This window comes from Heptranchias perlo, chromosome 9, assembly GCF_035084215.1.
Source record: "Heptranchias perlo isolate sHepPer1 chromosome 9, sHepPer1.hap1, whole genome shotgun sequence".
In the NCBI taxonomy this organism is placed as follows: domain Eukaryota; kingdom Metazoa; phylum Chordata; class Chondrichthyes; order Hexanchiformes; family Hexanchidae; genus Heptranchias; species Heptranchias perlo.
The window spans coordinates 39,337,055-39,361,592 of NC_090333.1; the positions used below are offsets into that span (position 1 = coordinate 39,337,055).

Here is a 24,538-nt window from a genome sequence, read left to right on the forward strand (position 1 = left end):
AATACCTTCATGGCCTCGCCCCTCTCTATCTCTGTTACGTCACCAGCCCTACAATCCTACTGAATTCTCTTCTCCTCAGGCTCGTGCAACCCTCTTCCTTTTCCCGACCGTTGGCGGCTGTGCCTTTAGCCATCTAGACCCACGCTTTGGAATTCTATCTCTAAACCCTTCCACCTCTTTACCTCTCTCTCTTTCTTTGAAGCCCTCCTTTAAACCCACCTCTGACATTAAAGTTGTGCTGTAATATTTTGATCAATTGTAAATAATTTTGAATGTTCAGTTTTCTGATTTTATCTAATTTCTTTGTTTTAACTATTATCATTTGGCAGGCAACGACTTCCATCAAAAAATGTCTATTACTACCGCTGTCCAGATCACCGGAAAAACTACGTTATGTCATTTGCCTTTTGCTTTGATCGGGATAATGAGGTGTACCAATTTGCTTACTGCTATCCTTACACCTATACTCGCCTGCAACATTACCTAGATAACTTGGAGAGAAGGAACATGGATTACTTCAAAAGAGATTTGCTTGGTCTAAGTGTGGTAAGCATATTACAAATGCGTAAACTGTCTTCCAAAACAGCACTGGCTCCCAAACATAGCTTGAGGCACTTAATGCTGCTTATAGATTAATGCTTCAACTTAAGCTTCAGCCTTAAGTGTTTCTTGTAATTTAATAATACATCTAAAGAAATGGGTACAGTTCGCAATTTTAATGTTATTTTTCTTTAATTTGTGCTTCCACTTTTATTCTTAATTCAACATTATAATTTAATACATTCAAGATATCCAGTTGAAAATGTTTATGTTCTCCATGTTTTTATGTTTCTTCACAACTTTAATGTGACATTGTTTTTATGTTGACCATAAAAAAAAAATCACTCCCCTTGAACAGGTACAAATGAATACTTACATGCTATGCTAATAAGAACGCTTTGTAACACTTTCATGCATGTACTTTAATTGAAAACAGTAGGAGAGCAAGAAAACTAGGAAAGTATATCTCCTGGACATGTATACACACATCCCATTGAAAATAATGGGAAAAGAAAGCACCAATATCAGCCTCCTCTGCTGTCACTTTGGGTTACAGACCAATTATTTCTTTATTTTTTCATGTGCACATTGGGACTGATTTTTGCCTTCACCACTGGGCAGGAACGGGGAAGTAGTGCAATGAAAATCGCACGTGACACTTACCACCCTGTTCTCACTGTCGTTCTGACCACCGTCATTTTAGCACCCACCAAAGACAGGTAAACCGGGATCCTATGATGGCAATAGGATTCCTTTGCAATTTTGAAGTATGAATAGAAGGAGACTGTGCCACACGTGTCCCACCCATTTGCACTTGGTGTAGAGCAGCCTAACTAGCTGAAAGGGATCTCTAGAGGCTGCTCCAAAAACCTCACAGGTAAGTTTTTAAAATGATTTTTGTTGGGCCAGGAGAAGCATTTGTCCTTCAGGATGCCTGACCCTCCATAGCCATCGTCAAGGATTGCCTCCTAGCCTTTTACTTACCACAACTAGCTCTGCTTTGTGGAGGAGCCGCTGGATTTCCTGCCCCCTTCATTTGAGCCTCCCATCACTTCCACTGGGTGGATGGCAGTAACACAAAAATCTAGGCTGCTACTTTTCTACACAGGTCAAAAAAGCCTATTAGTTCTCCGTTGAAAACAAATCAAAATGCACAAAAGCAAACAGATGACTAACAGTACTTATCAAGAACTAACTATATGCAAAAAAAAGGAAACTGTTTAAAAAAAATAGAAATTAGCAAGAAATGCCAGAGAACAATGGAGTTCCCAGTCACAATAAATTGATTAGTATAGCTTTGTATGAGAATCTATGAACAAAAAGTGTGGTGGAAAATGTAAAACTAACATGGTTTTCTTGTTAACAGATTTTAAAAGACTAAACACAAGTAGAGAGGGTAAAATAATAATGATGCTTATTGATTATGTCAAGGATAATAAGCTCTATAACTTTAATTCTCATTCTGCACTTGACTGGCATATCTCTTGTTTTGCTAAAGAGGTCCAGTCCAGGATAGGCTTGGAGATTGTAACAAATAAACATCTATGGTATAAATGTCTCCATACTTTACAGTAGTACATATTACCTTTGTTAGAAAATGGGTAGTAAAATAGAACAGTTTGAGTGAAAGACCTCCTTTAGATCTTTAGCAATGAACTATTGAAATAACTTTATTTTAGTATTTTAATAACAGTGAAGTAATGGATAAAGTTTATATATGTAATTTGTTTTCTTAATTGAGGACTGAAAAAAACTCACTAGCCAATCTGAAGGAACAATAGCAAACATTACTTGGAATATTAGTATAGGATTTGAACTTGGCAATATGGTAGGATAATTAACACAGGATGAAACTTGGATGGTTTATTGAAACCTCCTAATGTGAATTGAAAGGAGCAGTGAGAAGTGTTATAATAGCATGAGACCGCTGGAGGCTGCTCCAAAAATCTACAATCACAACCTATAACAATCCAGAGATGTAAACTATCACCGTATCAAAAAGAGAAAAGAAAAATAATTCCACAAATTCATTTACTATGAAGAAAAAATGCAATACTGAAATTTCTTTAGCTAGGACTGCAAAGATAAATCTTATCATCGCACAACAAAGATAACACAAACCATTAAATTCATTAACTCATACCTCTTAAGAATCCTGTTGTGCAATGAGAAGCATAAGAACTATAACCCTTTGAGGCTGTGCATTTCAGATCGCAACAACTCGCTGCGTTAAAAAAAAATTCCTCATGTCACCACTGGTTCTTTTGCCAATCACCTTAAATCTGTGTCCTCTGGTTACCAATTCTTCTGACACCAGAAACAGTGTCTCTTTATTTACTCTATCAAAACTGTTTATGATTTTGAACACCTCTATCAAATCTCTTCTTAGCCTTCTCTGCTGTAAGAAGAACAACCCCAGCTTCTCCAGTCTTTCCACATAACTGAAGTCCCTCATCCCTGATACCATTCTAGTAAATCGCTTCTGTGCCCTCTCTAAGGCCTTGATATACTTCCTAAAGTGTGGTGCCCAGAATTGAATACAATACTCCAGGAGTCCGTGTTTCATTTGTTCACGGGATGTGGGAGACTGCAGCCCCTGTTTGATTATTTGGAGGGGCTGCTCCTCAAGTTCTGGCTGCACTTCAGTCCCACGCTCCTGATCTTTGGCTGCCCGGTGAGGAGGGGGGCGGGCAGGTCGGTGGAAGTCCTCGTGGGCCTGCTCCTGGGCCTGTCCAAGGTGGCCATCCACAGGTCCAGGTTGCTCGCGGCCCGTGGGGGCGGTCGCTCGGCCTGTCTGCTTCTCTTTCGCGGAATGCTCCGCGCCCGGGTGGCCCTGGAGATGGAGCACGCGGTGTCTGCCGGTACGCTTGAGGCTTTCCGTGACCGGTGGGCACCGCAGGGGCTGGAGTGCATCCTGAACGAGGAAAACAAAATTTTAATTTGATTCTTCGTTTTGGTTCTTTTGGTTTCTTGTATTTGAGCACACCCTACACCCCCCCTTCTTATAAAAGGGGGGCCTAAATTCACAAAAGAAAAATACAATACTCCAGCTGAGACCTAACCAGTCTTCACAAGTTTTTTTTTCTTTCCTATGTCAACTTTCCCTTTGGTGGCTGTGTGAGATTGCCAATTTAGTACTGAATTATGAGCAGTTTAGTGCTATGGATACGCACCTGTTCGTAACTGTGTTGAGACTGCCTAAGCTAATTTTATTTAGAACCCTTGGTGGCAGTGCAGAAATTTTCACTGGATCAGTCTGGGCTGAATTTGAAACTAAATTCTAGAGGGGAAATTACATGCGCTAACATTTCTAGCTACCTGTTAATCATTTTAATAAAGCAGGTGGTAATAAGGCTGCTTCCATCCCTAGTTGTGATCTGTTTGACTAGCACTGTGGTACAGATGGAGCTCAGCAGCCCTGAATTAGAAATGTGAGTTACCAGCCTTCCACGGACTAGATTTGGAATCAAGTATTTCAAAGTTCCTTGGACAGAAGTACTTCAATAAGAGAGAGAGAGAAAAAAATTGGCTACAGTTCACTATCCACCATCCATTTTGGTCTACTTGTTACGTAATATTGATAGAATGCTATCACTTACAACCAGATGCAACATTCTCATAATTGGGTCCTTTAATTTCCACTGTGACAAGTAGCTGGACAATAAAAAGGACCACAGTTACCATTCTACGCCTCCTTCGTAGTTTATAATGGCCTTACTCAACTTGTTTGCTGTCCAACTAGAGGTAATGTCTGCTTAGATCTACCATTGACCATGCCCCTAAAAGCAATCAACAAAGTACCAGTTGAAATGTCTGACCACCACTTGGTCTACGTCTGATCAGCTGATTATTGTTATCTGAAAAAAAAATATCAAGCACAAGATTCTATTTGTGGAAGTGCTCTTCAAACAGAAAATCGTTGCCTTGCACTGGCATCCCGTCTGCCAGTGAAAAGATCCAGACTTTTCTGACCTCAGATTATGCAGATCATATCTAATGCCATTCATAGAGCTGCACATTTGTATTTGCTATTGGTATTGTCTGGATGCCAATTTGGCTTCAAGGCAAATGTTCATCTTTTGACACTCAAGGTTGGATTTTCCTCTGAATTACCGTTCATTTTCTAGTGGCTTTGGGGTGTAATTGGAGCAAAATGGAGCATTAATGCCTATTGCCTCAAAACTGCTGGTCTAATATTGCATCAGAATTATCATCCTAAAAAATTGCCATTCCCCTTTAAGGCCTGCTGGGAGTCCACCCAAGTGCATTTAAATGGTGTCATTTGGGCATGACTAACCCTTCTGACCCATTTTCTCCAATTTATGCTCCAAATTATTACCACCACGATATGAGTGGTGGTATTAGCACCATTAAGATATCCTTAAGATACTGCATTGATGAGGCTATTTTGGTTGATGCAACTCAAATAGTGTTATTTTGCCAGCATATCAAACTGTTTTGTATTTTGGACGTTGTGTCAGGACTTTTGTTGCTATTTTTAATCAGCTCTGCAAAAAATAGAGGTTTGGACTGGAGGCATGGAATTCCCAGTGGGAATCCCTCCATTCCTGTGTAATGAAGCGGTAAAAGATGAGGATATGGAAGAGATTAGATTGGAGGCACTTAGATTGAGACATTACAGCAGATGTTTGTTTCCTACATGTACTTACCAACTCAACAGGGTTTGCAGACCAAGAAGGTAGTTCTTAGAATTTTCTGCACATCAATGCTTCAGGAGGTTATAACATCTGGAGACCTTTGTCATACCAGACAGTCAGCAACTCATATTTCAGACATGCCATGCAGTTCATTTCCTTCCCAGTGGAACCAGAGAAACATTGGGCATGATTTTAGCATGGCGGTGGGTAAATAATCGCATGGGAAATCCGGAAATAATTGTAGCTCGTCGGATTGTGTGATCGAAACTCAGTTGAAGGCACTTAATTTTACTTCTGGGATTTGGGTCTCCAAGCTGCGCAGCGGGCGTAATGCACACCCGCATGACGTGATGTGAACTCCGCTATTTAAAGGGCCAATGCAAAATGGATTTTGAAGGAGAAAGGAGATAACATTGAGATGGAAGGGCATAGAGAAAAGGCAGCATCCAGGTTCACCGACACATCCCTTGAGGTTCGACTGTCTGGTGTGCGAAGCAGGAGGGAGGTGCAGTACCCAGCTGAGAGGAGGAAGAAACCTGTTTCTGCCACCAAGAAGGCGTGGCTGGAGGTGGCAGAGGAGGTGAGCAGCAGAAGCATGGTGCCCAGGTCTTGGCTGCAGTGCAGGAAGTGGTTTAATGACCTAACTAGGTCAGCAAAAGTGAGTACATTTTATGATTCACCCACATCCTGTGCTGTTCAACACCCCCTCCCCCCCACCCAGCGACAAAATCTGTGTTGGCACGCCTACTCCATCACATAACTCCTCAAACCCAGTTAAGTTTCAGCAACAACCATCCTTCACTTTCTATGCACTTCCTCAACTGCCCATTTATTCATCCACCACTGCCATTCACCCCAGTCCTGATGCAATGTGATGTACCTGTCTGATAATCACCTGTCTGATAATCATCTGTTTCATGGTCAGCCTCACCGAAAGCAATTCATTCATAGGGTGAAAACATCACCTTCAGTCACTCACAGATCTGTTCTTTCTCCCCTTGTAGGAGAAGAGAGTGCAAGACGCAAGAGAGAGCACCAGAATTGGAGGTGATCCACCGCATATAGTGGAGCTGACAGATGTGGAGGAGGAGGCCATAGAGATAATTCGGACCATTGCATGCCTATCCGTCAGAGATGGAAAGACTGGCAACCCGCAGATGGCTGGTGACAGAACTTTAACATATTTCAGACACATGGGGCTCGAATTTAGCAGGCCTGCGGGTTCCCAGCGGGTGGTCCTCCGGGAGCGTGGTCAACACGCTCGGCGAAATTAGTGGGTTGCCCACGCGATCGTAGCAGGCAACCCACTAATAGGAATCAATTACCTGCTCCTCCGGGGTCCACGGCGCTGGCCTGCGCGTCGGTCGGGCTGCGCATGTGCAGTACAATCTGTCAGCTGGAGGCTCTCTAGTTAAAGGGGCAGTCCTCCACTGACAGATGCTGCAACCAATGGAACAAATTGCAGCATGGAGCAGCCCAGGGGGAAGGCTGCTCCCAGTTTAATGATGCCTCACCCCAGGTATCATCAGATGGGGTGAGGAGGAGGGGGAGGACACAGATCTTCCCCCCGGCGGGCGGGAGGAAGCGGCCTGCCTCTGCCACCAAGAAGGCCTGGCTCGAGGTGGCAGAGAGGGTCACCTGCGCCACCAACATATGGCCCACCTGCATACAGTGCAGGAGGCGCTGCAATGACCGCAATAGGTCAGCCGCAGTGAGAACATGAAGTCTTTCCCCTACACTCCGTCTGCCACAACACTGCCCCCACCCCACATCTCCTTCGGCACCGCCAACACTATTCTGTCACATCACCCTTCATACCCACTCAAACCCCATCCTCATCTTACCTCCACCTACTCACCTCGCCAGTACTCATCCTGCCACTAACACGCGACCCAATCCTCATACAATCTCATTGCTCCATCCCATACTCACCCTCCCGTGCATCTCCCTCACGGCCAGCCTCACTCAACCTGCCACCAGCTGTGCTGCAGCCACAGGGCATGCATCACATATGTGCAGTAGGCAGCGTAAGGCAAACGTGTCGTCAGCATGAAGGGGGTGCACAAGGGTGTCTGAGGGTTTGTCATGGGTGTTACCTATATTGAATTTCAGAGCAACAAACAGCACACATTATATTGACACCACCACTGCCATGTCTCCGCGAATCCTGTCCGTTGTGTCCAATAATGGCCGCTCCTGGGTATCACTATGAGGACCCACCACTGATGCCACCCATCGTGTTACTGCAGAGTAGGTGCAGGTGTATTTGCAGGGCTCGTCCGCGCAGACGACTGAGAGACATCGGCGGTGTAGCCGGCTGCACCCTGGAAGGATGCGGAGGAGAAGGTGTGGAGGGCAGTGGTGACTTTGCCAGCGACAGGTAAGCAGTTGGTGCTGGGGCCAGCCAGGAGCAGCTCGGCATGAAAGAGGCTGCAGATCTCCACGACTACATGTCGAGCGAATCTGCGCCTCCCTGTGCACTGCTGCTCGGAGAGGCCCGGGGAGCTGCGCCTCGGTCTGTGGACCCTGTGGCGAGGGTAGTGCCCTCTGCGATGCGTCTCTCTCTGCGGTAGCCCTCCCTCCTGCTGTGCAGGTGGGCGTGCAACAACACCGTGTTGGGGGGATCCACGTCTCTGCGGCGGACGGCGTGGACTGCGAGGCTGCTGGGGCTGGTCATGCTCTTCGTCCTCCGAGGGTGTCCACACACCACCCATCTGGCAGGTGTTGGTCTGAGGGGTTGTGCAGGGTAGGTGTGTGGTTCCTCGGACTGGGGCTGCGGTTTCGTGTCGGTCTGTCCTCTGGCTTGGCGGGGGGTGGTGGAGGGCAGGGGTTGCCCTATGTGACGCGGTGGCCTCCTGCGTGGGTGAGGGCTCTCCCCCGTGGAGCGCACCTTGGCACCTGCCACAGGCTGCTGGCTGCAACACGCCTGGTTGAGGAGGGACTGTTTCCCCCAGTGTGGGAAACTCACTGCCTTGAACCGAAAATCCCACACTTCCTCTTTTGACAGCTGCTTCAGCTCATTAACTGACCACAACGAGCAAGGTAAGTACTCTCAAGTGGAACCCCGCTGGCTTTAATTGCCTGCGGGATTCCCACCAGCGGGGCTTGCGCGCGCAGCCCCGCACGTCAGCGCGGTACCCGGAAGTGGCCGGGATTTCGTCGCGATCCGGTCACGTGACCAGATATCGGGATTTTCGGGGCCACCCCGCTGGGAACCCGCCGGAAACACGATCCCAAAATCGAGCCCATGATGAATTGATTTTATTATTGATTGAACTGTTCCACTCCTCAGTATGGTCATTGGAAAGATTGCCTCTTTTTCGATAATTAATATCGGTTTCTGTTGTCTTCCAGGGCCTTCACGCCTTCAAGAAGAATGTGCCGAAATGGAAGAAAGAGATTCCTCAGAGGATCTCATTCCTTCTGAGGTTGCATAACATACAGCCATGTGCCAGCGCAGATTCTGGCACTTAGGTGGGTCATGTTAGACAGTTAATTGGGTTGTCACCTGTTGATTCACCACTCGCAAGTGTGCACGAGCAGACACTGGTGGCAGGGGCAGCTGTGGAGAGTCCACGTCGGGGGGCCCACTCCTCTTCAAGCTCTGCTTAGCTGGACACAGATGCTGAACCCTGGGGGCCATTGTTGAGAATGAGAACGATAGAGGTAAAGCTGCACCTTTGCGAGGTACTGAATAATGAGCCACTCACACTGTCCGCAACAGCGGAGAGGATAGAGGAGTCCACCTCCATCGCTACTGGATTGTTGGCGCAGGTATGTGCGAGAATGTCTGCGATGAAGAAAGTGGCAGCCTCCAATGAGCTTCAAGCACAGATCTCAAATGAGTCCATGCAGGCCATGACAACGGCTGTGTAGACTCTGAATGGCAACATGTCTGCCAACTTAAACAGGCTGACAGATACCAATGCGGCACATCTGCTCACCAACCTGCTGTCTAGCAGAGTGGTGGATGTGATGTTGTGCTGGCCCAGGAGAGGGATCATGGCGAAAGGGGACATGCAAGTAGGAACTCCACTCAAAGCGCTCCCACGTCTCACCCGTTGCCCCCCCCTCCCACTCAACCAGTATCCGCAATGCTGCCTCCTCCCCCGATGGCCAAGTCTGTCCCTGCACAGGTACAGGTGGAGCAGTCTTTGGCGCGGCCCTCTCAGGCTCCAAAACCCAGAGGTCTTAGGCCAAAAGCATCTCAGCAGTCAGGGCAGGGATCTGAACAACTTGCCACTACCTCTGCTGAAGCCCCAGGAGATGCACCACGTAGAAGCACTAGAAAGTGAAAGGCTAAGCAATTGTAATTCACCAAGGGTGTTTGACGAGATGTCATGTTCATTTATATATTTTGTTTGTTGTGGCACATGAAATTTAATCATTATCACCATTGCCATGTCTTGGCCATTATTGCGCATGTGTGTGAAATTGCCATTTAATTTGCTTGATCATGAACGCCAAGACTTGATGACCCCAATTGGGTGGGTGTACAATTGGTGTATGCGTGGTTGAAGGACTGTTTTGTGCAAAGGGGTGGAGGGGGTGGGGGGGGGGGGGGAGGGTTGGTGGTGATGGTTGTTCCAGGAGGCCTGTGTAGCTCAAAGTCTTCAATTTGCACATCTCGTTATGCGAACCGGTTAGAGATGAGGGAATCCCTGGCATCATGGGCAGCAATGTGCACCGTTGCTCTGGCGATGGGTTCCCCATCCTCCTCCTCCTCCTTCTCCTCTTCAATGCTGCCACCAGATGAGGATGCTAGATGAGCGCATTCGACCTCCTCCACCTGTAACCCATTCTGCTGCGCTATGTTGTGCAGGACGCAGCAGGACGATGATTATTCTGGACACCATCACTGGCGAGTACTAAAGGGCTTCGCCCGATCTATCCAGGAACCTGAAGCACATTCTCAACATGCCTATGACTTGCTCAATGACAGACCTAGTGGTGATGTGGTTCTAGTTTTACCGCTGTTGTGTCTCATTGGTAGGGGTCCTCACAGGTATCATGAGCCACATTTGCAGGGGATATCCCTTGTCTTCAAGGAGCCAGCCCTTAAGTCTGCCTTCTGTGTGGAAGAGTTCCGGGTTATGTTGGACTCGCGTAAAATGAATGAATCATGACAGCTGCCAGGGAAACTGGCACACAACTGCAGAAATCTCTTCCAGTGGTCGCACACCAGCTGTGCATTGATATCCCTTTATGAACACTCCTGGCTCACGTGGAGGTCTTCGGATTGCCATGTGTGTGCAATCAATTGCGCCCTGCACCATGGGAAGCCAGCCAGAGAATTGAAACCCAATGCCCTTTCAGTCTGGCTGATGTCATCGCGGGGGAAGTTGACGTAATTGGATGTCCTGGCAAACAAGCGATCTGTCATCTGCCATATACACTTATGTGCAGATGAATGATACACCCTGGAGATGTCACTGGTGGCGCCCTGGAAGGATCCGGAGGCGAAGAAATTGAGGGCAGTGGTGACTTTAACTGCGACAGGCAATGTATGGCCTCCAGGTGCAGCCGGGAGCAGCTCTACCTGAAGGAGGGTGTGGATGTCTGCCGACTAAATCTCAGCCTGCGTAGGCACTGCTCCTCAGAGAGGTCCAGGAAGCTCAGCATCTGCCTGTCGACCCTCTCACGTGGGTAGTGCCTCCTGCGACCTCGGCTCCTCCGTTGGTCCCCTCTCTGCACTTCTCCAGGTCCTTGTTGCGCACCTCTGTCCTGTGCAACTGCAGATCCCAGAACTACACGATGTGCCCGCCCTGGATGGTGATTTTTCTCCTCCTCAGATGTACTATGGGATAGATCCATTGCACCCCCCCCCCACCCCATCCTGATCTTGTCAGTTTGACGGGCTCCAAAATGTTGGTAAATTTGTGTGAACACAAGAATTCTCAGTCTAAACACAAAGAACTACCAGCCAAACGTTTGTCTGAGAGAACTGAGTGCCCAGCCTCAATACCTCACCTATTATTGAGATGTGTCAATCACTGGTTTAAAGGGCCAAATGAGCTTAGGTTGCAACTCACCTCCATTTGTATGGCATGTTTCAGAAGCCATTGGAGACACGTTTAGGAGAAGTTAAATCTGTTTCTGTTGCAGAATCCACAAAAAGTTGATTACCTGAAATGTTTAAAGTACCTAAATTGCACCTTTAACTATCGGCCCACTAACTTTAAGTGGGAATGGGACTTACAGGTTCCTGTTGTGCGCGCGCATCCTAACGCATTGGGGTTAAACCCAGAAGTAGGCGCATTGGAGCCGGGAATGCCCACTCCAAAAAGCCCATCCACCCCCAAACCACCCATTCTTAGGGATTAAAATTACCCCCATTGAGAGAGAGAGAGACAGAGAGAAAACAATTTGGTTCTACAGACTGGCAGGGTTCCTGCTGGTGCAAGGAACAATTAATGGAATGCTATGGCAGTCAAAGCCCCATATGACAGCCCCCTCAATTTTATGAATATGAAAGGCTTTCATTCCACTTACGTGCAGCCAGTGTGCAATACCAATCACCTTATGCTACACATACCCAGGAAACTGCCATGATGCTTTCATCGTGTGCCAATCCACCCTCCAACTCTGATGACTCAAAGCCATGTATCAGGATGGTTGATTGGTGATTAGGGCTATCCTCTGCAATCATGGCTTAACACTCCAGTAAGCCTTTTGCAAAATGTCTATAGTCTTCTCTATTGCTCTTCTTGTAGTTGCATGGGCCTCATTATATCTGTTGTGCCTCTCTGTCTGCAAAAGCTTGGATAAATCTGATAAAACCATTGCATCATACTGTGTACTACATAACATCACAAAGAAGAAAGGCTTACTGGCGGCGGAAGCTGAAAGTGATGATGAAGAAGGGGAAGGGAGATGGACCGCCCTTGCCACAGCACAAGAAGGGTGAACAGAAAGGGAAGAACATGGATCAGGACAGCCAGCAGCCAAAGAAAGGAGGACATAACTTATAGCCCGATGCTTCCAATGAATAAAAGTTGACATATCAAATAAAGTCACTTCACACTTGTCCCTCAAAGGCTTTGGCCAAATTCCTTCATAGTCAGAAATTGACCTTTTTCTGTGCATTCATCCAGATCCAAAAAGTAAGCAAGCATAGCTATATGTGATCAATGTTTACTTTGCACAGAAACATTCATCAGAGTGACAACAAAAACATTCACTCTCTGTAACTACTATTTACCACCATGTCTCCCCTTTGTGCCAGCTAACTTATTGCTTAAATTTCCAAATCTTCTACTCTTGTGAGATGCTCCCTGCGTCATATAAGGTTGAGCGGTGCTGTGGATGGGAAGGTTCCCTTGGAGCCTAGAGGCCTGAGGTGATTCTTATTTCAGTGAACCTGCTGTCCTGGAGGGACCAGCATCCAGCAGCCTTTCTCTTGCAGTGGCAAGGTATACGAGACCCATGTCTGAAGCATTGGAGTGGGCCTTAAGGAAGCAGGCTGATGCCACTCTTTGGAGAAACAGTGTCATCTTTGACCACTCCTTGCAGCCCTCAGATGCAGGGCACAAACTCTGATGTGCTACTGGTCAGTGTCATCACAAACCGAATAGTCCCAATCAGATCTTGGAAGTCCTGTGAAGGTGTCCTGTCCGAAGCATCTTTAGCTGTTGGTCTAGAAGACATCGATGTTCCTAAAAGTTCTTCCTGGCTTCTTGATGCTGCTGAAATCTCTCAGACTATCACACTTTTCAGGATTCCCTGCAAATAATGAGAAATTTCCTGCAATGTGTTGCAAAAACAGGTAGTGGACGACTCCTACTTGTCCATCTCAGCTCTGGGCTAGTGCTGGAGTAGTGAGCTATGCTGACAGGGTTGGTGAGGATGGGACAGCAGTTTTGCCCTGGGCATGCCAGCAGATTTGGACCTGTAAGTGGCTGGATGATAGTTTGTATGGCAGGCTTCTTCCTGCAATGCGTAGCCTAAGATGTGAAAAACAGAAGACCTTGTTTAACTGTGCACATAGTGATACTTCCCCCTCAAAGAAATAGTGGCTGACTGTAACGGCATTACAATACTTCGAGAAAGCAGAGAAAGCTGAGTCTATCTAGATAAGCATCTCCCATCCTTTACCAACCTTCTCTTGCCACCTTACCTCCAACCTCATCATCTCCCACAACTCTTCTGACTGTCTGCCTATTATGTTTAATGCTTCTTCTTCATGTAGACTAAGGGTTTCTAGTTGCATTTCTCTGGTGATGGTTATGGGCGAGCTTTTCCTTTGGAGGAAGAGAATTCAATGTTAAAGGCATGATGGTGGCAGATGCAGATACATTGTCCCTTTAAATGACTTGTGCTTGAAGATTGGCAGAGGCTTTGTGGCAGGCAATGTGAGTTGACAGTGATTTTAAGTAAAATGGGGATTCAGTATCTGCATAACTTGATCTTTACAAAAGTGAGTGTCCCAGACTGCCAGAGAAAGATTATGAGAGTTGAGGAGGTGTATGAAGTCTGTATCAGTGTGTGGATGGGCAATAATTCTTTGACTTAACTTGGCTACCCTTGTGAGGTCATTAAATCTTTTCTGCACTGTGTGGCAATTCTTGGGGTAATGGTGGTTTCTCTGACTGCCTCTGTCATCTCCATCCATACAGCCTAAAACCACCTTCCTTGAGGCCTTCTGCCCTCAGTCCCCAGCAGACTTACTCTTCTGGCCCTCACTTTTGCCAAACAGACCTCCATAGTTACATCCAAAAATCTGGGGTCCTTTTCAACTACTGACACCCCCAAGGTTGAAGGCTGCTGCTTTCCCGAATGTATTCACCACTCCTGTCTCCTGCTCTTCAAATAACACCTTTAAATGGTGGCAGAAATGCAACCTGTTAGATCAACTGACCAGATTAATCCAAATTATATAGGTTTAGATGCCAGAGATAAATCAACTTGTTGGTTTTATTAATATCCACAGAAAGTAGAAGCAAGTTTATACACCTATATACTTACAAGTAGGATAACCATCGGACTTTGTGAACTATTAACCAATCCCGGTGAATTTTCAATGTGGAATACCAAAGAATTACTGAAAGCAAGCCTCTTTATACATCTAGATGGACAATGTCAGATGACTTGCTCTAAACCTATCAATTCTGATATTATTGTCATGTGATCTTTATGTGTTTTATGCTACTACACCAGTAGATGGCAATGTCGCACCACATACACTCCATTCTCACTGGAATGTGGGTGACGTTTATTTCTTATCCATAGAAGATAATACAATTTTGCACAGTTATAAACATCACACTGTACCAGAATAATAACAATTGAAAGCTAGGTATGTTGGCCTCGATTTAACCTCCTCCCTCCCCACTCTGAAGGGCAGGAAAAGGTCAGGCAAGGAGTTAAAATGCCAGAAATGGCGATCCCGACCCCAACCCGCTGCATTCCCAGCCACTGCAATATCGTCGAGAATCGGGGTCGACAAGCCTTCCGCTATAGAGAGGTGGGAGGCTCATGAGTACATGTAAATAGGGGTCCTATGATGCAAATAGGACCCCAATGTTATTTTAACTTGTGCAGCATGGGTTTCACCTGGGTTGGCAAGATCGCCAGGGAAACCCTGGCTGGATTGGGTGCCAAGTGATCAGTGTGTTGAACGTAAAGGAGCCCCAACCTGAATAAAATTGCTGCACTCACAGGTGCTCTTTCAGCTAATTGTGGGCTGTGATTCTATTTGCTTAGCAATGAGCTTTTAATACACTTTGTTGGAAAAAAGAGAATTTGATTATGGGTGCTGCTCTAGCTGAACTCTATTGGAGTGAAGAGGAGGAGGAGGAGGAGGAGGAAGATGAGCACCAGCAGCAAGGGCGTGGTGAAGAAGAAGCTGCAGGTGGGCAGCAGCGAAGGCAGCTACAGAGAGGGGCATGCTTGCAGAAGACCTTGCCCACCTCAGGGTGTACAGACAGAGGCTCAGCTTCTTTAACCTGTCTGAGGAGTAGTGCTTCAGGAGACTCCGATTGTCAAGGCAGGTGGTCATGGACCTCTGCAGTCTCCTTGAGGAAGACCTCCAGACTGCTGGACCTGTCGGCCATGCTATGCCAGTGGCAGTGAAAGTGAAAGTCAGCACCACCCTCAACTTTTATGCCTCTGGATCCTTCCAGGCTGCCACAGGGGACACATCAAGGGTGAAGGGTGTTGCAGTCAGCCACCCACAAATGCATCAGGCAGGTGACTTATGCCAGGGTGAGTTGATATATCTCCTTCCCAACTGATGACAACAATTGGACAGACAGAGCATTGGGTTTGCAGCTCTGTCTGGTGTTCCACATGTGCAGGGTGCCATAGACTGCAGACTAACACGCCCACTTGATGTGCTAATTTCTGTGCTAGTGCCTGCAATGCATGTAGAATGTGCGGTGCATCCTCAGGAGTGATGAGGTCCTCCGAGGACTCTTCATCCTCTGTGGGTAGGGACTCGTGTTCTTACTGCGAGGGCCCTGGAGGAAAGAAGAAAGGGTGAAAATTTAGTAACAGTACTTAGAAGATCTCAATGTGCACATGAAGCATTTGGCCATACTGCTTGATATGATGAAGTTGGCTGAAGGTGAATTTGTTTTTTGGGAGATGAGCAGTTTAAAGGTTAATGCAGTCACCCTGCTCTGGTGGTCCACCAACCTTGCCATCACCAATGCTCAAGGTGCTGCTTATCTCCAGTGCCTCCTACTCTGCCGGGTCACTTCCACTATGTCTGGTGGTTCTCCACAGGTCCTGGCCCTCTCCCTGGCATTCTGCACTCTCTTCTGCAAAGGGAGAAGGGCAGTCCTATGAGTGGCTAGCAAGGATGTGTCCTTCCTCTGGATGTGGTAAAAGGAGTGGGGATGTCATGCTTTGTGGAGATTGGCTGCAGTGTGAATTGAGGAGGTTTGCTGAGAGGAGATGCAGGTGGAACAGCTCAGAGGAAATGAGATGAGGATGGGCTTAATGGCAGCAGTGAAAGGAGCAATCGGTAGGTGAGGAATAGTAAGGAGTGAGAATGAGAGGTGATACAGTGTACCATTGTGATTGGTGGTGAGGAAAGTGATTCGGGGGTGAGGAGTGGTGTAAATGGTATAGGATGGACAAAAGAGAGTGGAAGGAGGTGCATTGAAAGAAATGGGTAAAGAAGGACGTGTCCTGACCTTTCCTAGTCAGATCAATGCAACGTTTCCTGCACTGAATCCAGATCCTGGGCGTCATGCTGCTGCTGCTGACTTCCTCAGCCATCTCAATCCAGGCCCTCTTGGTTGTTGCAGCAGGTTTCTTCTTCCCATTTGTGGGGAACAACCACCCCTCCTTGTCCTCACTGCACCCAGCATTACCTCCAGGGATGCATTGCTGAACCTAAGGTCCACCTTCCCTCTCTTGGCAGATATCCTTCCAATTGGCAACGATTATTTTGATTTCCACAGTCCTTTCTCTCAACCTCCCTTGCAGAGCTGGACTGAGCCTTTAAATACTGGACAGGAAATTGTGCCATATGGGTCTCCTGTTGAGTCCTGAGTCAGCTCATTTACATATGTTTTAATGAGGGCCAGTAATACTATAGCACCGAGTTTCCTGCATTTCCACTCGCAATGCACTCAGGATAAGTTAGAATGAGAATTCATATAAGGTATAGCTGTTGCCAGGATTAGTTGAGAAAGGTAGAAGTGAAGAGTTTGTGAGGCTGAAGAGTATGGAGAGTTTCAATAGTGATTTTTGAAACTGGGAACTTTTTGCAACAATTCTTCTTGCGTAATCAAAAGAAAATGAATGCTGAGCCAAAGAAGAAGATATTCAGAGAGGTAATCAAAACACCAGACACAATTTTTTAAATTATAGAAATGTTCAGCATTGAAAGTATACAATAAACAGTTTCTGACACTGCTACCTAGTAGATACCATGTAGGTGCTCTCAAAGAAGTAAAGGGCATTATTGTAAAATCTATTAATATGGTCTGAAGAATTTGTCTTTATTTTAATCACAATTACCTAACTTCTACATTTACTGCTCTGGTGTTGAATGTCAAAGCCACATCTTTGCATTAGATGGTGCATATTTACTATTCATTGAAACAGTTATAGCATTAGGTTGACTATGTTCTTTGTCAATCTTTTTAATTTTCATACCTTATTGCTGACAATTTTGACTGCAGAAATCACTTCTTGGGGAGTTGAAGAGAAATTAATTTAATCAGAACACCTAAAATGCATCAATTTTAGAAGAAGCAATTTTTTACTTTAAATAAAAATTCAAATGAAATAGAAACTTTTTCAATGACTGCTCATACAAACTGGTTTGTTGGATTTGTGATTGCTTGAGGAATGTCCATTGATGGATCATGGACTGATAATATATTGGCTGTCAGTATTGCTGGTTTGAATGAAAGAATAGTGCCTTACTTATCATATTTCAAAGCACTTCACACACAATGAATTACTTTGAAGTGCACTAACTCTTGTTATTGGAGACAAAACAGCAGACATTTTGTGCACAGTAAGATCCCTTAAACAACAACAAAATGAAGGTTATTCTGTTTTTGGAGGTGTTGGTTCGGGAAGAATGGCTAGGTCTCCTCTCTGCTTTTCTTCCAATAGTGATGTGAAATATTTAATGTTCATATGAAACATTTGAACAGGCAGACTGCTTTATCATCCAAAAGTCAACACCTCTAACAATGTAGCACTCCTTCCATATTGCCATCCTAGATTATGTGCCGAAATGATAAATTGGGGCTTGTCTGGTGATGTTTTGGAAGGAAATTTCTGGTGCTATATTAGATTGGCAGTTTTAAGGTGGTAGGCATTTCCGCCCCTTTTTAATCTATTTATTGCCCCAAATCGACTCCAAAATTGGTAGCAGTTCAGACGAAAATCCATCTTGAGGAATTAATTAACCATTGAACTTAGGGAAAGCCTTCATTGGTGACTTGCTTTGATTTCTGCCATTTCCCTAGGCAGGTTCCCTAGTCTCTCTAACTCCCACAGGATGCAAGCTTGATACCGCAAAAAAAAGCAGCGGTATTAAAAGTAATGCCACTGACACACCCAAGGTTCCACTATTTAGATGTACTTCAAGCAGGTAGATTCAGTTACATAGCCATTATGCAGAGGACAAATGATCAGGTCAGCAGTTCTCTCTTATCTGCAACCAATATTTTTTTTATTCGTTCATGGGGATGTGGGCGTCGCTGGCAAGGCCAGCATTTATTGCCCATCGCTAATTGCCCTTGAGAAGGTGGTGGTGAGCCGCGGCCTTGAACCACTGCAGTCCGTGTGGTGAAGGTACTCCCTCAGTGCTGTTAGATAGGGAGTTCCAGGATTTTGACCCAGCGACGATGAAGGAACAGCGATATATTTCCAAGTTGAGATGGTGTGTGACTTGGAGGGGAACGTGCAGGTGGTGTTGTTCCCATGTGCCTGCTGCCCTTGTCCTTCTGGTGGTAGAGGTCGCGGGTTTGGGAAGTGCTGTCGAAGAATATTTTAGCTATATAGCTTTTATGAATAACCTTCAACATTTCCTTTGATGCTGCTAGTACATTGTTTTACGTGATTTTGCAAATAAAGTATAAATTGACCACATATACTCAGGTTACACCTTAACATTTGTGCCCATTGTCAGATTCACCTTTTTCATATATGCCAGGCAATATCAACTTTATCAACAGATTTTATGGGCAGAGGCAATCCCATGAGTGCATCCTGAAAGAAAAGCTGGCTGAGCAAATGTATCAAATATAAATTTCTTTCCATCAAAAGTCAATACTCAGGAGCATGTAATCCTTCTCCTTCTTCCAGGAAGCAGTAGTAGAGGAATAACCATTGAGAAAACCTATTTTGTGCCCTGTCAGAAGTCAGAGGGCAACCTCATAGCAAATTGCAGAAAGTAGTCGGCAGGAGCAAAATTACAAAACAAAATCCAGAATCAGTGGGGCCAAGGCTTATACTGATACTGCCTATGTATCTTGTCATGCTGTGATTACATCCTCCCACAAGTGATGCTGCTGCTGGATTTTATGTTACATCTTCTATTGAGGTCAAATGATATGAAAATGGACATATTTAAAATTCTAGGCAGGTTCAACATGGAGGTGTTTTCTATATCTCACTGTTTTTTCAATCTTAAGAGAATAGTTATATTATTCTTGTTTTTTGGTGGGACTGCAGCCAAAAATACATATATTTGCATGTAGAAAGGTATATTTTAATATGCCTCAACTTAGCTGCAAGACTTAATGCATAAAGACCGAATCCGGGTGCACAATTAACCCGCGCCCGGTGGTTCCGATGCAGGCAGCACGAGACATTCATGCTGCCTAGTAATTTACCTCATCGAAACGCAGCATGGAGGTCTAGCCACGATGTTTGCAGCAGGTTCGCACATCTCACCAGCAAGGGGGGGGGGGGGGGGGGGAGTCCAAATTTCACGTGATTTGCTTGCACCTCTTAAAGGCAGACTGCACTTCTTAAAGGCAGGCTGCACCTCTTATTTGCAAAAAATAAGATACGGGTCTGCACGGAGTCTGAACAGAGACCAGACATCGTGCATGTAAAACACAGATGCAGGTCCTGTCCCTATGTTTACAAACTGTTGAGTTATGTTAAAACATTGAATAAAGGTCGTTCACTACTAAATCTCACATCCTTCAATCTGCATGCCAGACCTCACCAATCTGTTGATCTGAGTTTGTATCAAGCCTCCGAGAGTGTGTGCACCAAGGTTCTCTGCTGATGCACTAGAGGCCTTTGTGCAAGAGCTGGACAGAAGGAGGGGCATCCTATATCCGCAAAGGGGGCAAGAGGCCCTCCAGACATATGCTCAAGAGGCAGTGGGAGGCAGTAGGGGTGCAGTCAATGCTAAGCGCATAGCACCATGAACACGGATGCAGTGCAGGTTGAAGTTCAATACTTTGACACAAGGGGTCAAGATGAGTGAGGTCAACTGTCAAGTGGCATCTCCTACCACCTGCACCACTAGCTGCATCCACTGCCCCAAGCACTACACCCCCCCCCCCCCCCCATCACCCACCTACCAACAAACTCTTTCAATCAGTACTCAACTCTTCCATTCAGATGCTTCCTCGCACCTTCACACATTACCACTGTTGCAAGCCTCACATCCACAACTCACAGGTCACACACGCTGGCAGCTATTCAACCATGACAGGCACATCACCCAGACATCCTGCAGGTCTCTCACCAACACACTTCTCACTTTCTTGCAGGAGAAGGTGGCGCATAACAGGAGGCAGCAAGCAGTAGTGGCATTTAGCCCCTTGAGCCTGTTCCGCCATTCAATGAGATCATGGTTGACTTGTGACCTAACTCCATATACCCGCCTTAGCCCCATAATCTCCTAATACTCTTGGTTCACAGAAATCCGTCAATCTCAGATTTAAAATTCACAATTGAGCTAGCATCAACTGCCATTTGCAGAAGAGCGTTCCAAATTTCTACCATCCTTTGCATGTAGAAGCATTTCCTAACTTCACTCCTGCAATTCCTGGCTCTAAATGTTAGGCCATGTCCCCTCATCCAAGTATTCAAATATAGGAGACCTCCAAAACAGGTACAAATGCATCAGCAGCCAATAATCGATCAACTAACCTGTGAATCCTGCATGGTACCTTTAAATAGCGCTGGTGTGGGGGGGACTTTCAGGCCGTCTAAGACATGTTCAGGTGTTCGTGGTTAAGACAATGTGTTGAGTGGAGCGTTTAGTGCTAAAATGGTGTCTATCACTTTAAATCAGCATTACACTGATCTAACGCATATTGTCCCTACTTTACATGCTGCTGGCATTCGTTATCTGCGCGTGCGCGAAACCCTTTACCAAGATGACGTCCGGCACATGTAACGCTAGAAGCGTGTGCGCGCATTCTGGATGCTATTATAGAACTTCGGGAGGCCGCGTAGTGCCGAAACAACGGGCGCTACACGGCCCAATTTCTAGCCCAATATGCTCTTTTCTTTAATTTCCTTGGCACTCATTTGCCCCAGCAGGCTAAGTCCACCGTGTATTTCAAGGCCCATCACCTGCAGACCTAGTCACGGGCCTCCGGTGTTCCTGGAGAGGAGCAGCCAGAAGGCCCCAAAGCCTGGAGATCTGGCAGATGCCTTAAAAAATTCTCATCTGCCTTTGGAATCCTTGTTGGCTTACTTATTAGCTTCCTCAAACTCTCAGATCAGAGGCATAGTGCCGGCGCAGACCACCACCAGCTTCTTGCGGCGCCCCTGCTTATGAGTGCTCTGGGCTGCATTGCCACAAAATTGAGGTGGGGGACCAGGAATGCCATGGTATAACGTAAAGGGAAGAGGACGGACACCTGACAAAATGGGTCTCTGATGTCTTTCTTCTGTCCTTTGCCACTGGAAATGGGCATTGTCTGGGACCGAGGACTACAAAATTGGCCCTAAAACCTAAAGCGATTTTTATCAATTGCTTTAATTTGATTTTAAACTTAAAAAAAGCTGCTATAACTAATTCCTTGAAATGCCTCACAATTCCCATAATTACCTTTGGGATGATATGGTGCTGCAATATGTGACAAAATCTTTGAAAGTATCAGCTCAATTATTATTATTCTCTGTCAATGATGCTCATTTTAGGGATTTGGATAAAGATAAAGGAAAACCACTTTAACTCCATCTATAGTGAAGGAATAAATGGGAGTTTTCCCTCTTATTCCTATTAGTTCATACAGTGAACTCTATTCTAGAACAAAAATTGTTTGTATCAGATCCAATCTTCCTACTTGTAATATCTGAGTGGAATTGAATGTGCAGCACTACAAATTCAAAATAAAAAACAGTATCTAGTTGGTAGCTAAATTGGATTAATTCAATAATCCAACTGAAGTGGCACCAGGATTGCAGTGCTCTCACGGGACTTCACACGATGGACTGACCAGCTGACTTTGCTGGATGCAGCAAGGTCAGCTAATAAATAGAATTAGAATTTGCTTCTTGGATGTCTTTCACAAGTGCAAAGAGTGATATGATTGGTAGGAGGCAGGATATCTGGGGAGCAGGAACTCCTGAAGGACTGCTGCTTTTTTTTTCAAGGAAGCTGATTTCTTTGGCCACAGCGAATCTTCCAGATCAGCAATGGAAGATGAGTCGGAACATGGCCAGAAATGCCCCTTTGATGAAGACATCTGGGATGTTCTGCTGGAAGAAGTGCAGCAAGTGGTCATATTTGGGATTAAGGGGAACCCTCCTCTGCACCACAATGTGCAGCAAGCAGGAGATGGCAGAGTGAATTATTGCTATCTCCCACCTCTATGTCATGGAGATGAAAATAAGGTTCTCTGCTCTGAGGAAGAGTGCCAAAATAAGGCTGGCCATAGTTTGCCAACTCGACTTAAGCCTATGACCACTGCATGCATGCTATAAGCACTGTGTTTCTAACATGGTACAGCATTAGTGAAGGAACAAGGCAAGCACTGATACAACCTTTCAGATCTTTCACACTTCTGCTCTTATTTGCATAGTGCTGTTGATTGAACTGTGCATCTTTGAAACACTCTCAATGCTTCTAATGTCAAACATAACTTTTGCAAATCAAATTGACAATTGAATTTACTTGATTGCTAATTTATCATGCATTCTGACAAGATGGGGTGTAGGCAGGACACTAGAGTGACACTGTCTGTCCTGCTAACAGCTGTATGCATGGGAAGACTGGTCACAACCACAGAGAGACAAAGGCTGGTGGTTGGCCCTGCTAACCTAAAGCAACACAATCATCATTAGGAGGCGGTTCTGCACTGGAGTGGAGGACGTTGAGAGTCTGGACCCTGGAGAACTTATTGGTGTCCTATTTTCCTTAATCTTCTTGATCCCCTTTCAAACCCACTCATTCATTCACTGATTCCCAAGCACAATCTGCAGAACAGCAGCATGACCCTCAGTGTATTGACATTGAAACTGTGCACAGCCATTTCATACAGGCACCATGATAATATATGTTTCTTTTCTCTTTTTATAGGGCCTCCTACGATGATGCACCTGGCACTAGAATAATTCAGGAACCAGCCCTTCTCAGAAGCACCTGTTGCACACTCCTGATCACAAGGCAGCAGATCAGATACACGCCCCTTGGGGAATTCACATAATCAGGGTCAGGATGGAGCACCTGGTGAAGTATGCAGCACGTCAGGAAGAGAAGAGGAGGTGGCAGCAAAGGAGCAGGAACCAGACCAACGGAGACCCAGACAGACACTTCTCCGCTGCAGGAGCTATGCATTCTTACTTTGAGGGCTGCCAATTGAAGGGAGCCTTTTCACGCAGTCTTTCAGGAACGTTTATAACGCCCTGAATGGTATGTTGGAGAATCTGCAGAACTGCAGCTCTGACATCGCTGCAGCAAAAAAGTTCAAAGCGCATATACTGTTTCTCTCACAAATGCTGTGACTGCAGTTATTGGGACTGGGGCTCCAATATGCAAGAGGCAGCCCATTCTGGATTGGGTAGGCTAGAGGATCAGGTTAAGAAAGCATTGAAGGTGGGCTTCACAGTCCTCAGTGGTGGCCACAGCATGTCCTCACTCAGGATCTGGTCATCCGGAAGGAATGCTAACACTCTGGGCATAGGAGGAGGCACACAGAAGGCAGGTAACCTCCCATGCTGATGCAGCATCCATCAAACCCAGCCAGCCCCTTCAAAGGACTCAAAAAATGCCAGGTGGACAGGAATATTAGCCAATGTGGCTTCAAAGTGCTAGCAGTAGTTGCAGGCCCATTTAATGACTCAAGACAAAGAAGTACACAGCTGTAGGCATTCCATAAAGCCCCTTTGGCAAGCAATGGGCTGCCACCGCACTTAGAAAGAGCATTAGGTTAGACAGGATAAGGATAGGATATGCCATACATTGTCACCAAGGGGAAGCAACAGGGAAATAAACAATAATAAAGTTTGCAAATAACACTATTAGGGAAATAAACAGATTGCTATTTATTTCAACATAGTCCTGAGATTTCTGGTCTCTTCAGACATACGTTTAAACACGTGGCTCCTAGAATGAGGGCAAATAGGCACCAAACACTTCAGATGCATTCATAGCTGACTTTCTTCCCTCCAAAGAAACTCCACTTCCTCCTTCAAATAAAGGACTGCTGCAGGAACGCCAAAAGGAATTCCCATGCTGAATAATTCACTTGCTGCAAGTGAAATAGCAGCTATCTGCAAAACTGCTTTGGCCAAACACCAGCAGGAAATGATGCAGATGAGGAGATCCAAAGAGCAAAAAATAACCAAATCTTCAGATGCAATGGTAAACACATGTAAGAATGAAACTCCGAAAGGCCAGAGCGGGATATTGCAGCAGCACCCAATTTATATGGATAAGTAATGGAGTTAGC

General features: G+C 45.7%; 1 protein-coding gene across 4 annotated transcripts in view; it reads left to right on the plus strand.

Moving 5' to 3' along the window:
* agbl4 (AGBL carboxypeptidase 4) overlaps positions 1-24,538 on the plus strand; it is a 746,494-nt gene that overhangs the window by 253,609 nt on the left and 468,347 nt on the right. For all 4 annotated transcript variants that reach the window (XM_067990246.1, XM_067990249.1, XM_067990248.1 and 1 more), the window contains exon 5: positions 330-546. In XM_067990246.1, the coding sequence (XP_067846347.1) occupies positions 330-546 (217 nt within the window). The remainder of the gene's footprint in view (positions 1-329; positions 547-24,538) is intronic.